This window comes from Varanus komodoensis, unplaced genomic scaffold (genome assembly GCF_004798865.1).
Source record: "Varanus komodoensis strain SLA01 unplaced genomic scaffold, ASM479886v1 scaffold3, whole genome shotgun sequence".
Lineage (NCBI taxonomy): Eukaryota > Metazoa > Chordata > Lepidosauria > Squamata > Varanidae > Varanus > Varanus komodoensis.
The window spans coordinates 52,644,580-52,661,239 of record NW_025335761.1 but is presented as its reverse complement, the minus strand read 5'-3'; the positions used below and the strand labels follow the sequence as shown (position 1 = coordinate 52,661,239).

The window sequence follows — 16,660 nt, the reverse complement described above, 5'->3', positions numbered from 1 at the left end:
ATTCTTTAACAAATACAAACATTATTTATGTGATATACTGCTGAGCACAGTATTTTTTCTTTTTTCCAGAAAAAAGGCATGCTTTTTTATATACCAGTTTGAGTTAAGCAATGGAGATACAATTTCAGTAATGGGTGGGGTTCTGACTTGCAGTTCATCTTAGAATCATTTCATAAAACACTAAGGATTAATAAAATGGGAAAAACAGCTGTTTGCTAACATAATTACAGCCAGCATTTACTGAATACTGATGACAACATACATGAGTAATCTTATCAGAAAGCACTTTGCAAAATTTTCATATGCAAGGCTTTATGTACTCATTGAATTTCAATTACTCAGAAGAACACCCGGCTTCCATTATAGCTTTTAAGGTATTAATAGTGTGCAGGATGGCAAAGAAATCTACAAAGACAGTGTACTCAGCAAGTTTTATTATGCCCTTGGAGTATGCAATTTTAGAATAGTGTTGGGTGCATTCTAGGGCATACCCTGTTCCAGTGGAGCAAAAGGACTGTGGAGAACATCATGCAAATTGAGCAAATAGACATCCCTCATTATTCTGACTGGTTCCTTAACACACTAGCCAATGTTCAAATGGGGGCTTGAATACTGAAAACTACTGCACTAGAGTAAAAGCTATTTGTATCTACCAATAAAACACATCTCGTTTCAGATTGGCTACTAAGCTTATCTGATTGTTAATGGCTCTACACAGATTTTATTCAGGCAGCACCATCACCACACATTTGCAGTTCATACAGAATTATCTCCTATTATTTCTAAGGACATTGTAATCACTGCTCAACAGAGGAGAAGAGACAGAATTTAAGAATAAATAGATGCTTACAATTTACAATCTGTGGGGGAGCTAGGCAAATGGTTGAGCAATAAAGAAAATATAAACAAAATAATCATCATATGAACTAGAAATTTACAACTAGTAGCCAATAAACCAATTCTGTTTCAAGAGGTAATTGTCTGCACCTCCAACTGCCAACCCAGAAGCCGAAGAGATGTGAAAGTCTACAGCAGTCTTGGCAACTATTCCTGCCGATACAGACACTCTGAAGGAGGGTGAGGTAAAGCAGATCCTCACCATCTTTCACAATGCCCTTTCCACAAGACAGATCTGGACCTGGTCAAGGTGGTACTGGATTAGATAATTCTAATTCTAAGGCTTGTGGAGCCTTAAATTTATTATTGGCCAAATTCTTACAGCCTGGGGGAGGGGGAAACAGAACAAGCAACAAATATGTGGTCCATTAACATAATAATGATGTTGCTTGAAACCCATTTTAAAAAAAACAGTTAAAACAGACAACAGATCATGCTGTTCCCATAATAAAAGGTCTCTGGAGAAAAAGAATCCATTTCATCAGATGCATGCAGACTTAGCTTCAGCTGGCAGACATATTACTGACTTTGTTGTATTCATTTTTACTGTGCATGTTATGCTGAAAACTTTGGTTATGTGGTGAATGATGTAATTAAATTACATCAGTTAATAATAATTAATTAGAATAAAATGAACACATGGTTCTAGAAGGGGGCATAGAGGAAAATGACGAACACTGGGCTTAGAAGACAATGACAATAAGAGCAGATCATGCTAGGCTAAATGGACAAAACCATTTGTCCTGGCAAAAGGCCACTTTCTATGAATTCAAGTCCCAGAAAGACCAATGTTGAAAACTTTACCAATTTAGGGTGCAAAACATCCATCCCAAAGTCCTAGGACAATGACAGGAGTTGTAAGGCTTTTTTTCCTATCTAAACACAGAAAGGACTTTGTCCTGCTACACAGAGGTTTCAGCATTCATCTAAGTCATGATCCGTGAGCAGTATAAAAGGCTATCCTCAGACCTGGTATAGATGAACTGGGGAACTCTGTGCCGGCTGTGCATACTGGGTCTACTACCTTTGGAGGGCGTCAGGGAAAGTATGTGCCATGCACACAGGGCAGGTGTGTAGTAAGCAGTGCAATCCTATGCCAGTTTAGAAAAAAAGGAGCCCTACAACTCCAAACACTGCCCAGTCATTATGGCCGACTGGGCAAGCAATGTTAGGAGCTGCAGGGCTCTTTGTGTCCAAATCTGCAAGGAATTCTAGCCAAAATTTATGTTTAAAAAGGCTGACAATCTCAGGTGATGCTCTGAAGGTAGAGGCATGCATGTGTCTGTCTGCCTGTAATTAATATTCTTTGTCTTGCCTGTAATTAATATTCTTTGTCTTTCCTGCAAGGAATCTAAGGCGGCGTCCACGTAATCTTCACTGTATCCTAACAACAACCCCGTAAGGTAGCTTAGGCTGAAATGATGACTGGCCCAAAGCCATCCAAATGCGACCACTCACAACCGAGTGGAGATTTTGCAGAGGATGCTATTTCGGATAAACTCACACAACTGAACGGGGCCGCAATGAGAGTTAACCCTGGATTCCAGGGCTTTGTGAGCATAACTGCGGGAAAGAAGCTGCGGGGAAGGGGCCGCGAAGGCCATCAATTCCTGACAGGGAATAAGGACAAAGCCGCAACAAGCGGCGCCGCCATTTTGGCAGCCACAGCCCTCTCCTCCCTCAGCGGTCACACCCCTCCCCATTCTTCTTCATCGTCGTCTTCTCCTCCTTCGCCGCCCGGCTCCTCCCTTGTTTGTCTCCAGCCACAACGGGAGCGCAGAGCGAAGCCGGGCCTTCCTGTCCCCCTTTCGCCCCTCCATCGTTGCAGCACTCCTCCGTCACCCTCCCTCGGCAGCCAAGCCCTGTTCCGCTCCGCTCCAGAAGCGGCTTATCCTGCAACACATCTCCGCTGCTTTGCCTCGCCGCTGGCAGAGGCGACTGACTCACCCTTCAGGGTGGAGCGCTCGACCAGGATGGCGTGGACTTGCGGGTCCGAGAGGAACTTGCGCATCTGCTCCACAGCGCCCTTCTCCTCCAGCGCTGCCTCGAGCGCGGTCGGGGCCTCGCCGCCATCCTCCAGCAGCAGTGGCACCAGCTTGCGCAGGTGCTTCTGAAGCACCGACACGTCTGCCACATTTTGCACCGCCGAGCCGGTCACCTCCAGCCCTCCATCCTCGCCGCCGCCGCCGCCACCTCCCGGATCGGACATGGCTGCTGGGATGGCCCCTCCGCCAAAGCCAGAGGGACAGTCACGGCCAACAGACAGGGCCTGCTCGACCGCGGAGTTCTGCGACTTCGCACTGAGCCCGCCGCGCCCGCCGCGCCGTTCTTTAACCACCGCCTCCCTCTGTCAGCCGCGCCCCGAAGGATCTTGGGAAGCGTAGTCGGGAATCCTCCCGGCTGATGACAATAGAGACAGGCGGAAGGACTACAAATCCCTATTTGCATCTCAAAGCCGCCCGAGAGGGATGTGGGAATGGTAGTTCGAGTTATAAAAGCGTTGGGCTTCATGCTTGGACACTGTCTTTGTCCTGCACGGGCTTTATGTTATATCTATTATATTATACTCCGCCGGTTTTCCTGCAAGGAACCCAGGGCGACTAGCACAATCCTCCTCTCCAAACATTCAAAAAGCCCTGTGGGGTAGGTTAGGCTGAGTTTGTGATTCTAGACATTTTCTAGTTTCTAGAGATCTCCTTATTCCCCTTTTCCCTTTTTCCTAGCTCTTTTCCTTTGATGATTGGTATTTGACTTTACAATCTCCAGAGGAGTAGCCATAAGAGCATAAGAAAAGCAATGCTGGATTTAGCACTCGGTACACACGGTGGCAAACCAGTTGCTCACAGATCACTCAAGAAGGATGGGTGCAAAACCTCTGCCTGCCTGGCACCTCAGCTACTGGCATATGCATGCAGGCCACCCGGCTAAAGGAGGCAGCACACCGCCAGCAAGGCTAGTAGGCACCAATAACTTCCTCCTCCATGAATCTACCCAATCCCCTTTTAAAGCCATCCAAATTGGCGGCCAGCAACCACTTCCTGTTGTAGAGAATTCCATGGTTTTACTATTCGTTGGGTGAAGAAGTACTTCCTTTTATCAGTCCCGAACTTCCCACCGATCAGTTTAATGGAATGACATTGGGTTCTAGTGATATGGGAGAAAAATGTCTCCCTCTCCAACATTCTCCACACCATGCGTTATTTTAAACACTTTTATCATGTCTCCCCTTTACTCACCTTTTTTCTAAGCTAAATAGCCCCAGTTGTTGTAACTGCTCTTCACAGGGGAGTTGCTCCCCATTTATCATTTTTGTTGCCCTTCTCTGTACTTTTCCAATTCAGTAATGCCATTTTCAGGTAAGGTGACCAGAACTGTACACAATATTCTAAGTGGGGTCATACCAAAGATTTGTTTTAAGGGGAGTATGATCTGGGCCATTCTATTTTCTATTCTGTTCCTAATTACGCCTAGCATGGAGTTTGCCCTTTTTTTGCAACAGCTGCACATTGGGCCAACATCTTCATTGAACTGTCCATCACTACCCCAGGATCACTTTCTTGCTTACTCACTGCCAGCTCAGATTCCACCAGCTTGTTCTTGAAGTTGGAATTTATTGCCCCATTACTTTACCATTGCTTACATTACAATCTGCCGTTTTGATATCAAGTCTCCCAGCTTGGAGAAAGCCCTTTAGAGCTCCTCACAATCCCTTTTGGTTTTAACCATCCTAAATAGTTTAGTGTCATCAGCAAAGTTGGCCACATTTCTGTTTACTCCTAATTCCAGACCATTTATGAAAAGCGTTGGTCCTAACAGAACCCTTTGGGACTCCACTGGGTACATCCCTCTATTGGGAGAAATGGCCATTTATTCAAACTCTCTGTCTTCTGTTCTTTAACCAGTTCCATAACAGAATCCACCTTTTATTCTTTGACTACTTTTTTTGCTCAGGAGCCTTTGGGGAGGGATCTTGTCAAAAGCCCTTTAGATGTCCAAGTAAACAATGCCTACTGGATTGCTCCTGTCTACATGCCTTTTGACACACTCAGAGAACTCTGATAAATAGTGAGACAGGACTTCCCTTTGCAGAAGCCAGATTGATTCTTTTTCAGCAGGGCTTATCCCTCTAAGTACTTGCTGATTCTATCTTTAACAATGTTTGTGTTAGCTATGTAGTATACCTGCTGCCTTGACTTCCTTGCCCTATACTCAATGAGAGGTGCAAAGCTATGCTTGTTTATACCCCTCCCAAAAGCCCTACAACTCCCAACATTGCCCTAGCCACTCATGTTAACTTTTTTCTGTACAAGCATGCATAGGACTGTAGTCCTAGACTGCAAATTTGTATTCAGTCCCCTGGAGTGAGTCCCACTGAACTCAAACGAATCTGTAAACCAAAAGAATCATGACTCTTACCACTTTTTTTGACTCAGAACACAAAATTATCTTTCCAAGTTTCTGATGATGATAATGCACACATTAAAAGAATGTTTTTAGGATAGAGCAAGTATTAATTTTAGCTAAAATCTATGGGGCTTTCCAATAGCAAACACAATGACAAGCACACTAAAGGAATTGCAATTCCCAGGATGGGAATTGGATTTTTGAAAAGGAGCACATCTTGCCAACCTCACATGTCCCAGACTTGTAGTCACGCAGCTTTCAGGAGAAAGTTTGTGAAAGTCTACCAGTTCCATGAATCACCATGGCTGTTACTTTCCACCTGGGTGGGGAAGAGTTACCAGACAGTTTGGCACTGTCACTGCCACACTCCGAGTCGCTCTTTTCCTTTTGCTGCATGGGCTTTGCATTCAGACCCAGCTTACCTCAGAGAGCTGCTGTTTGAGGATAAAATGGAAAGTTGGTGAACCTTTGTAAGCCAACTTGTGTTCTTTACAGGAGGAAGAAAGGCGAGGTATAATACCATTCTCAACATCAGCTGGGGGCATGCTGGGAGTTGTAGGCCCTTTTTCTGGCTAAATTTGCTTGAATTGTACCCATTCCTTGCACAGGGGTGCACCCTTAGTCTGCTACAGGAAAAAAGACAAGTCTTTAATGAATTCGTGGCCCTGGCTATCTTTCTTGTGCTCACCAAGCTAATAGCGCTTGGTGGCAGGCTTCTGCTGATGACCTCAGAACATAGGCAAATTGGAATGGGGGGGAGTGGTTCTTAACTAACTCCAGAATCCTTTGGATTAGTCTATGAGGTCTAATCCTAACCTCTTCCACTCTTTTGCAGTGCTCCCAGTTTGGCAGTAGAGAAAGATATGTCAGTGGGTATCCAAAGCAGGGCTGGCTAACCTGTGGCCTCCATATGTTTTGACCTACAACTCCAAGCAATAGTCAGTGGTGAGTGCTAATGGGAGTGGCAAGCCAAAACATCAAGAGGCTCCTATGTTGTTTTGTCCTGGTATGAAGTGTGAAGAATTTCTCCCCTAAAGGAATAGACCATAAGCCTATTAGAACTTTCAGAATGTAGTAGGAATGGAGTGGTAGGAATAGATCCATGGCTGAGTATGCAGCAGGGAGAGTGGGCCAAAGCAGTGAGTGAGAGAGAGAGAGACACATGCACATGCACAAGCTGAAGTTCTAGGGAGTAAGCGTAGTTGAACTCAGTGGAAGTTGCTAATAAATATACTAGACAGGTGGTCAGGGTGGTTCTGGTAATGATCCTGACTTGCTTTTTTAAAACTTTAACACTAACTACAGCTTGCAGGTGGGTCAGTTCACACAGCACAATGAATAACTATGTATTACTGCAGGGGTCTGAGATGTGCACCAGCCACCATTTTGAATTGGCAAGCCATGTTGGGGGGGTGGGGGAACGGGACGCCACACCTTGTTACCCAAACCTGAGCATTGCAGATTGTTTAAGCTTAATATGTCAGTTGAAAGATCATCAAGGATCCATTGCTGAATTATATAGATATTCTCCAAGGTAAAGCAAAAAATAAATAGAAAATAAATGTTCCTGAACAGTGTCAGTGTATTAATCTATGTTGCAATAGATGGTTATGTCATCTTACAGTTTCTCCTATTCGCATCTAATTTTTGATGGTTGTTACTTGAATTTGGTCTGTACATTCTATGATTTGCTCTGTAACTGCGGCCTTTCCCCATGTGCCATTTTGTTAAGGTACCTGCAGTTTCTGGCTGGTGTTTTGCTATTGGATTCAAGCACATTATGATGGTAATCCTGTAATTTTCCTTATTTGGAGAAATCAGTTATGTTGGGACTTGATGATTTCTCCTTAAACCATCTGTTTAAAAGTAAGACAGGCTCCGATTGTCTGCCTGCTTTGAATTTGGTGAAGTCGGCAGAAGAGGCCTTCAGTGCTGAAATGTTCTGATGTACACGTGCACACATACACATATACCAGTTTTAAGACAGGACAGAGTGTTTTTATTAGAAAAATTATCCTGCTCATTAACAAGGAAAATCTGCCAGCAAAAATTCTATTTAGCATCCCTCTCATTGAAGAGGGTAGAGTCAGCATAGAAGGAAGGGAAGGACCCATAAAGTGAACATTCCTTTATGCACTTAAGCCTACATCTAGACGTTATTATACGTTAAACTTGCTAATTGATTATTTTATAATAGTTTGCTCTAAGCACCCTGCTCAAAGATTAAGTACCATCTCTCTACACCATGGTCTTGCTTATTCCAGAGTACCTTGAAAAGCTTTACCTTCTTCCCTGAGCATTCTGTGGTTTGTACCTTGGGGTTGCCAACTTTTCAACTGAAGTAACTCTAAGGATGTAAGAGCCATGCTGGATTAGACCAAGGACCTATTTAGTCTAGCATTCTGTTCATGCTATGGCTGATCAGGGGTCTAGAGGAGACCCTCAAGCAGAACATGAGTGTAGTAACACCCTCCTACCCATTTCATACTTTTTCCTTTTTTAGGGTCAAAATAACTCTGCTGCCTAAAGATCCATTCCTGAAATACAACGTAACGCAAATTCATGCGTTTCTGGTTCTCTGAGCTACTTTTGTGCACCGATCTATATATTGCTTATATTTCTAAGCAAAAACCTAATGGCAGGCTCATCCAGCCTTTGCCTTAGAGAAAACCCCGTTGCATTGCCTTTTAATTTTTTTACACAAATAATGTTTTGGAGGGTTTTACTACCCACCTTGCCTGCTCTGTAGAAACTCCTGACATGGTCATATCTATTTATCGATAGACATGAATGTCGTTTTGTCAAAGATCAGTTGTTTGTTGGCTAGTTATACCCCTTAGCAGAGAGCACTTGCAAGTGGAGACAACTGCTGAGTCACCAAGCAGCCGAACAGATTTTTTTTAAACTATGTTCAAAACTCTAATATACTTGGGTGTGTCTCAATCTTGCACTTTTACTTATTGCCGCTTTTTTCTAGGGTCTAATTTACACTGAGCGCTACAGAGTGAGTTTTGACTCAAACTTGATAAAACTCAATTGGTCTAATCCAGGTCATTGTTTATATATAATGAACAGGCTCAGGGATTTGGATAGGCCTCCGTTGTCGCTTTCAGTTGCCTGTTATAGCCTCCCTGTTGGGTCATTGGATTTTACTTTCTAGGGGCTGTTACCATCTTAAAGTTGCAAGTCCAAGAGCAAGACCCAAATATCCTGCTATTTAACTGAATTCAAAAACTTAACATGAGCCATGCTGGATCACACCAAGGGTCTGGGTTCTAGTATTATGAGGGAGAAAAAAACCTTCCTATACACTTTCTATACATGAAGCATAATTCCGCACTTCTCTATCATGTCTCCCTTTCATTTTTCAACTTAGCTAAACAATCTCAGATGATGTGACTTTTCCACATGCAGAAGTTGCTGTAGCCCCTTGGCCTTTTTCGTTGACCTTTTCTGCCCCCTTTCCAACTCAGCAATATAATTTTCCATATGTGGCAACCTGAACTGTATATAGCATTTTAGTTCAGCCACAGCAGATTTGTGTAAGGGCAGATTTGTGTATGGTATCGACAGGTTTCCTGTCAAGTTCTTGTCTAATTATGCCTAACATGGAGTTGGCCTTTTCGGAGGAGCAGCACACTGGGCCAACATTTCCACGGAGCTGCCCACCACCAGAACCCCAGGATTGCTTTCTTGGCTAGCTCAGAGCCCATCAGCTTATGCTTGATGCTGGAACTTTTTTGCCTCAATATGCATTATTTTACACATCTTTCCATTGAACTGCACTTGCCATTTTAATGCCCATTCTCCTGTTTTGGAGAAATCCTTTTGGAGTTCCTCATAATCCCTTTTGGTTTCAACCACCCCCCAAAATTTGGTGTTATCAGCTAACTTGGCCATTTCACTGCTCACTCCTAATTCCAGAACATTTATAAGTTAAAAATAACTGGTCCCAATACAAATCTCTGTGGGACCTCACTTTACATCCTTCTATTGGGAGAATTTACCATTGATGACCACTCTCTACTTTCTCTTCTTTAATCAGTTACTGATCCATACAAGAACCTCCTCATTCTATGAATGATAATTTTGCTCTTAAGTCTTAGGTGAGGGAATTTGTCAAAAGTCTTATAGAAGTCCAAGTAAACAATGATATAGATCACTCCTGTCCATGTGTTTCTTGACACCCTCAGAGAACTCTGAAAGGTTCATGAGGCAGGACTTAGATTTGTGGAAGCCATGTTAATTCCTTCTCCTCAAGGCTTATCCTTGTATATGCTTACAAATGCTCTCTTTAATATTGCTTTCAATGGATTTACCTGGAATAGATGTTAAGCCAATTGGTCTGGAATTTCCCAGATCCCCCCACCCCCTGCCCCCAGATCCCTTTAAAAACAGCTATTCCATTGTCCTTTGTTCTGTTCTTTGGTTCAGAGGATGATCTTGTGTTAGAAGTTCAGCAATTTCCTATTTGAGTTCTTTAAGAACTCTAGGATGGATGCAACCTGGGCCAGGTGATTTACTGATTTTCAGGTTGTTGCTAAGGTTGAAAACCTCAGCAACACAATGTTTATCTCTATTATTCAGATTCCCTTTCTGAAGGCATCAGATCAGGCATGGGTATCTGCCCTGTATTGTCTGCTACAAAGACAGAGGAAAAGAATTCATTCAGTTTCTCTGAAATCATCTTATTCTCCTTTAGTACCTGTTAACTATATTATCATCCAGTTGTCCAACTGCCTCTGTAGATGGTTTCTTATTTCTCATGAAGAATTATTTATTGTTGGCCTTGATGCTGTGAGAGATAAACTCCCCAAAGTGTGTTTTCCTTTTTTTTTTTTTTTTTTTGTTTGTCTATGCCTAAACTCATGCAAATGTTCTGAGCTTGTAAGATAGTAGGTTTTGGATTACATTACTTAATTTGAGTGAAGGTGACTGTGGGGAAAAAGGTTGACTGTGATAGCCTTGTGTTTCTTGCAGCATTGTGATTTTAAGGATGGTTAGACAAAAGCAAGCTTGAGTTCAGTGACACTTTCTTTTAAGTAAGCCCACGCAGGATTGAAGCCTTGATTTCATTTTTGTCTACAGTACTTATTTCAAAAGGTTCAAATGCTGAAAATGCCTCTTTCCTAGATTTGGAGAGAACCAACCAGGGTAAATTACTGCCCTGAGGATTAAATACAGAAAAGTAGCTAGCTGTATCAGCAACATATTTATTCTTAATTTTTTATGAGCAACAGTCGCATGAGGTCAGGCATAGATACAAAATGAGATGCATTATTTAGGGAGCCTAGCTCCCCAAGCTCCATGAATTTTTAATGATTTAACATTGGCTTTATTGGTGAACAATCCAACTGTTATCCTTTAAAACGTGCTAAGGTCCACAAAACAGAATTCTGCCCAAACTGGTCCATTTAGGTACAAGGGAACCTATTTCAAATAAAAAAATCCATGCAAATTAGTACAAAGAAATACTTTATGCTATTTATCCATTCATCACAGCAAGAACATAAATAGCAACTTTGGCCGATAAAATATATCAAAATATACTTCCTGGTGGTGCAGGAAGTATTAGGCCCCTGATAAAGTATATTGGAGCCAGCAACACCATTTATAAGTGGTACCTGATCATCTGTATTTATATTTAGTATTCAGTTGCCAAGACCTAAAGGGGTACTTCTCCAGTCTCACAAAATGTTTGAAATAGCTGGGGGGAGGTGTCAGGATTGGGACCCATTGTATAGCTCAAAGGCAAATTACTGCTTTTCCCTGTGCTGTCCCCTCACCCCACCCAGCTATTGACAACATTTTGAAGTGATCTGAGATACACATTTTTTGTCACATCCAGTTTTTAATCATCTAACAATGAAACAATAGGCTTTCAAGACTGTTGTATTTAAGTTTGAATGTAGACCATTCTCCTATGAATGGAAAATGATAGGCATAAATGCATCGTCTAGAACAGACCTGGGCATTGTATGGCCCGCGGGCCACATCCAGTCTGATGGCTGACCCTGACTGGCCCGCATGAGGTCACTGGCAAATTAAGTCAATGCAAACATATATCGTCATAATATAGATGCAAGCAATACAACTGCACTGCTTTTATTTTGAAGGATCTGCTAAATTGAATTGAATTTATTGCTTTTCATGTAATGTTAATGTTTTTGTGAACATTCATTAAATAGTGTTGTTCTGTGCTCCACATTTTCATTGTATCATTGTAATGTTTCATTTACTGTTTTTATAGAGGTATTTATTGAGCAGAGCTGTAAGTGTATTGGTCCGGCCCTTAACAACTGTCAAAGTTTCTCATGTGGCCCCATAGGAAAATTAATTGCCCACCCCTGGTCTAGAAAGATGTATAGCTGGGATTGTGTCCTGCAACCTGGAAACTGGCTTTATGGTCCCCAAATTGCCCAATTACTTCAGAATCAGGATTTTATTTGAACAAATAAAAGCTGAAACACTGAAGGTGGCTTACACTCTAGATTCAGAAAAACCTACTGAATTGGTTTTCCAGTTATCTTCCACCTGTTTAGGGCAGCATTAGTTATACCCAATGCCGTTCATCTGACTGCAGAATAGAAAGTTGACAGAACAGAGTCTCTCTTCTCTCCTGCAGCCCCCCTGAAGCATCTAAATCTGTGCTGAGGAGCCTTTGGGTATTTGGAGGGAATGCAGTGGGGAGGAGAGCAAGGGGAGTCCTGCTGTGTGAACAGAATTTCACTAGATATAGCATATTATTAACTTATGATGGAATCCAGAGATGTTTAGGCTCATGCAAGTTGGGTATATTAACCTGGTGGAATGTTTGACAGCTATATGAAAAGTTAACCTTGTTACCATGTTGCCAGCTGCTTTTGAAACTAACTCATTTCAAAAGCTGTACACCACAGTGCTGTTGAAAGTATATCACTCTTTTGGGTCTAGAGTAAGGTTTGGATTCAGAGAAGCGTGAAAGCATGGAATTTTTATTAACTGGACAGGAAAGCACAATTCCAATGATCAGCTGGGATTGATTTCCTGCCATAGTAAACAGGCCATATACTTCCTTTTTCTTTCATTTCTCCCAGTCCATTTCTTAGTTTTTAGTTTAAGCAGACTCTGTGGAACACTGACTCATCTGGAGGTGCTACTGCCCTTAGCCTCTGGAACAGTATGTTGAATAACTTTGTCTCCAAATTTAGTTTTCAGACCTACAACCCTCAACAGTGGTACTGATGGCCTGAAGTACAAAACATGTGTACATTAGTATCATGATAAATCATCATCATGTAAATCATCTGACTGTATCCAGTGGTGACTTTGTGCTAGCAGAAAGAACTTCTGCTTATCCAAGGCGAGGGAAATGTTTGCTAATCTTTGCTTGCTTTCTCCCTCTTAACATGGTGAGGCAGTTTGAGGCTGTCAAAGAAGCCAAGTGCGATGCTGCCAGAAAACCAGCCCCTCTTTCTAGTCTAAGCCCCTAGCAGGGTCAACCAAGGCAAACTGAGTCATCAGATGAACACAAATCCACCCTCTTTAGGAATAATGGTCTCATCAACAGAAGAAAATTGGTATCTTCAATGGTGATGGGGGCAGAGAAACTCCAGAAGGACAGTTGGTGGGTAGTAGCAATAGCTGAAGGCAACACTGGTAGAAGATCTTCACAGACAAGCGTAGAGACATTCCAGGTAACTTTGGTTAGTACTGCATAGAAGTCGGCAATGATAAACCATTTCTGAATTTTTCCTGCATTGAGAAGCTTATGATGAAATAATTCAAAATGAAACAAGAGAATAGTGCCAGAAGATGAGATCCCCAGGTCAGAAGGCACTCAGCAACAAGTATAGTGCTGTCACTAATTATGCAACTAGATCAAAACCAGAAGGCAAGAAGAAAGCCCAATGTTGCACCTCACATACAACTGAAACTTGGGAGGTGAGAAGTATGAGAGGAGTGAAAACAAAGTTCATGCAGAAATGGTGGCTGAGTAGGGAGCCAAACAGTAGTAAGTGGTGCAGAGAAAAAGGTAATAAATGCTGAAAAAAACCCCCTCAAGTTGAGGAGAGAAGCACTTCCTCATTTAGGCTTGGGGGTGGTTGAGAAGGAACTGAGGGAATGGGCGGGAAGCCCTCCTGTGGATTCAGGGAACAGAAAAGGGAGGGAGTCCTACCCAAACAACCTCTTAGCTGTAGAATCATCCTGACAACAGGCTCTACACAGGCATAGAGCCCACAAAAAGAATCAAGGCAAACTGGAAATTGTAAAGCAAGAAACATCACAGAACATGATGGGAATGAACTCAATTCGGCTGGAATGCCAAGTCCAATCAAACAATATCTATCAGAATTTTCAGAATACCTATCAACATCATTCAAGTCTATGTTCCCATAATAGACATTGAAGAAGGAGAAATTGAAAACATTTATGCAAGCTTCCAAGAAGAAATTAGTAACACACACAAATGAGACATGCTGATAATCATAGATGACTGGAATGCCAAAGTAGGAAACAAAGCAGAATCAAATCTTGTTGGAGAATTTGGGCTAAGGGTAAAGAACAAAGCAGGAGAATGACTCAGAGAATTTTATGAATTCAACAATCTGTGTATTGCAAATACATACTCAGGCAACCAATTAGATGTCTGTACACATGTATATCAGTAGATGGCCAGCACAAAACTCAAACAGATTACATAATTGGAAGGAAGACATGGAAAATCTGTCTCTTCACTGCTAAAACAAGACCAGGAGGAGACTGTGCTCCAGGAGCAGTGGTAGTGGCCATGAGGTATCATCAAAAATCAGAGTAAAGCTGAAAAAGATCAACAACAATAGTGCTAAAATACAACTCAAAATTCTTGAGGAAAAGATGAAAATCTTTTCTTTATGTGAATGTTAAAGATTTGCATAACTGTACTCAACTGACTGTGAAACCAGATACATTAGGGAAGAATGGAAAAGGACAATTTCTGTACCGAAATTCCTTTAAAATCTAGAAGGTTGACAGGAGAAACACTCACAAAAAAATATTACAATGACTAGTGCAAAGAAATTGAAGAAAACTAAAGAGGAAAAATGAGAGACCCTTCCAAAAGATCCAAGAAATCAAAGGGAATCTCAAACCTAGATTAGGAAAGGTGAAAGAGCAATAGGAAAACATATTCTTTGACCAGGATAAAACAGAAGAAATATATCAAAGAACTATACAGAAGTGATAGAAGGATGACAGCCTCCTTTGATGAGGAATCTCATGTGGAAGAACCTGCAACGTTAGAACAAATTCAAGCTGCAGATACTGAATCAGTCTGAATCCTAACATGAATATGACAACAAATATGGAAAACAAAACAATGGACTGTGGACCAGAAATATACACCCTAGTTCCCAAAAATGGCTAAGGAGTGTAGCAAGCATTAAGGTGGCACACAGTAATGTTCAAGGTAGTACAATCAAGACTTTTACCCTGTATCATGGGTCCTCAAACTATGGCCCGCCATGCCCATTTATCCTGCCCGCAATAGAGGTTTTGGACTTGCCGCACCTGTGCACATGTCTAGCAGCAGCTTGCTCACAAGATCATCTTCTCCAAGCGAGTCCAAAACGATCTCTGCATGAGTAAGCCAGCGCCTCACTGTGCGGTGGCTTGCTCGCAAGATCGTTTTGGACTCGCTCGGATCTCCACGCGTGCCTGCCCCTGCTTCACTCCATGTGTGCCCCGCCCCCCCCGGCCTGTGCCCATCGCCGGCACCTTTCAACTGGTCCCCTGTTGAAAAAGTGTGAGGACTCCTGCCGTATATGGAGAAATGCCTGATGTTCAAGCTGGATTCCAACAAGGAAGAAGCAGTCAAGATCATATCATCTATGTATGTTGGCTACCGCAGTGCACTACAAGTTAGAGGAGAAGGTCAGTCTATGCTAAATAGACTACAGAAAAGACTTTCACTGTGTGGATCACTGGAAGCTATGGATGGTCTTGAAAGAAATGAGTATGCCTTTTTAGAGCTACAGTGAATACTGCAGAATGTTTTGCTGGTACTATGAAAACAAGATACACTGAGCTCTTACTTTTGTAGGTTTTGAGAGGATATGTGTAACACACAGCAGATAGACAGATGGAAGAAAGCAGCAATGAACAAGCAGAGGTCTTGCACCCATCCTGCTTGAGCAAACCTGTGGGCAACTGGTTTGCCACAATGTGTACTTAGTGCTGGTCTTGATGGGCATTTGCCCTGATCCAGCATGGCTTTTCTTGTGTTCTTTGTTTATGCTATTCATTTTGGTACTGGTATTTAATATAAATTATAGAATGTAAATAGTGCCATTTTAGTTCAGTACATTTTATGTACTTTTATTTCTGTATATTTCTATTAAGGTCTGTGGCTGATACAAATGAACATTCTTGACAAGGTCTATGAACATGGGTGCCTTGATTGTAAGCAAGCTCTTGATTGTCCTGATGCATAACTTGTATTACGGGCAAGAGTACAAACATGGAGAAGATATTTATGTACTCTTGGGATAGAATATGGAGAAACAGAATGGTTTCCTAAAGGCAAGGATGTCAGATATTAGAGTAGGTTATCTCCATATATGCTCAATCCATACACAGAACATACCATAAGGAAAACTGGATTAGGATCAGAGAAAAAACAAGTGAAAATTAGTGGAATATAGGTCAATAATTTAAGGTATATAGAAGATATACTACACTTTGAAGACAAAGTTCCTCAAATTAGTCATGAATTGGATACCTCAGTTAATGCAGATCCACTACAGAGCACTGTCTGGTCCAGTTTTTTGGGATGAACTTCAGTTATTGAGGCCCGAGAATGTGGACAATGTGCTTGGCCAAGTCTGGCCCACCACCTATATGCTTGACCCTTGCCTGCCATGGCTCATTATTAGAATAAAGGAAGGGGTTTGTACTTGAGTCCAGGAGGCTATAAATGCTTGAGAGAAGGAATGGTGCCAGCCTCCTTAAAAGAGACTGTAATTAAACCACTCCTGAAAAAGCCTATCCTGAACCCAGAAGATGTCAACAACTATAGGCCTGTGGCTAACATTCCCTTCCAGGCCAAGGTGCTTGAGTGGGTGGTAGCTCAACAGCTTCAAGCACTCTTGAATGAATATGATTACCCAAATCCATTTCAACCAGGCTTCAGGCCTGGTTTCAGAATGGAAACTACTTTGGTTGCCCCATGGGGTGACCTTTGCTAGGAGAAAGACAGGGGAGTGAAACCCTGTTGAATCTCCTGGACCTTTCAGTGGCTTGCAATACCATCAACCATAGTATCCTTCTGAAGAGGCTGGCTAGATTAGAAGGTTCTCCATTACAGTAGTTCTGCTCCTATTTGATTGGCCAATTCCAGAAG

The 16,660-nt window shown here is 42.2% G+C and overlaps 1 protein-coding gene across 1 annotated transcript in view; it reads right to left on the bottom strand.

The window, feature by feature from the left end:
* The window catches only part of DYNC1H1 (dynein cytoplasmic 1 heavy chain 1), a 57,247-nt gene extending 54,022 nt beyond the window's left edge, over positions 1-3,225 (bottom strand). The window contains exon 1 of the mRNA XM_044435964.1: positions 2,845-3,225. Within this exon, the coding sequence (XP_044291899.1) occupies positions 2,845-3,106 (262 nt within the window). The 5' untranslated portion in view covers positions 3,107-3,225. The remainder of the gene's footprint in view (positions 1-2,844) is intronic.
* Positions 3,226-16,660: the final 13,435 nt, after the last annotated feature.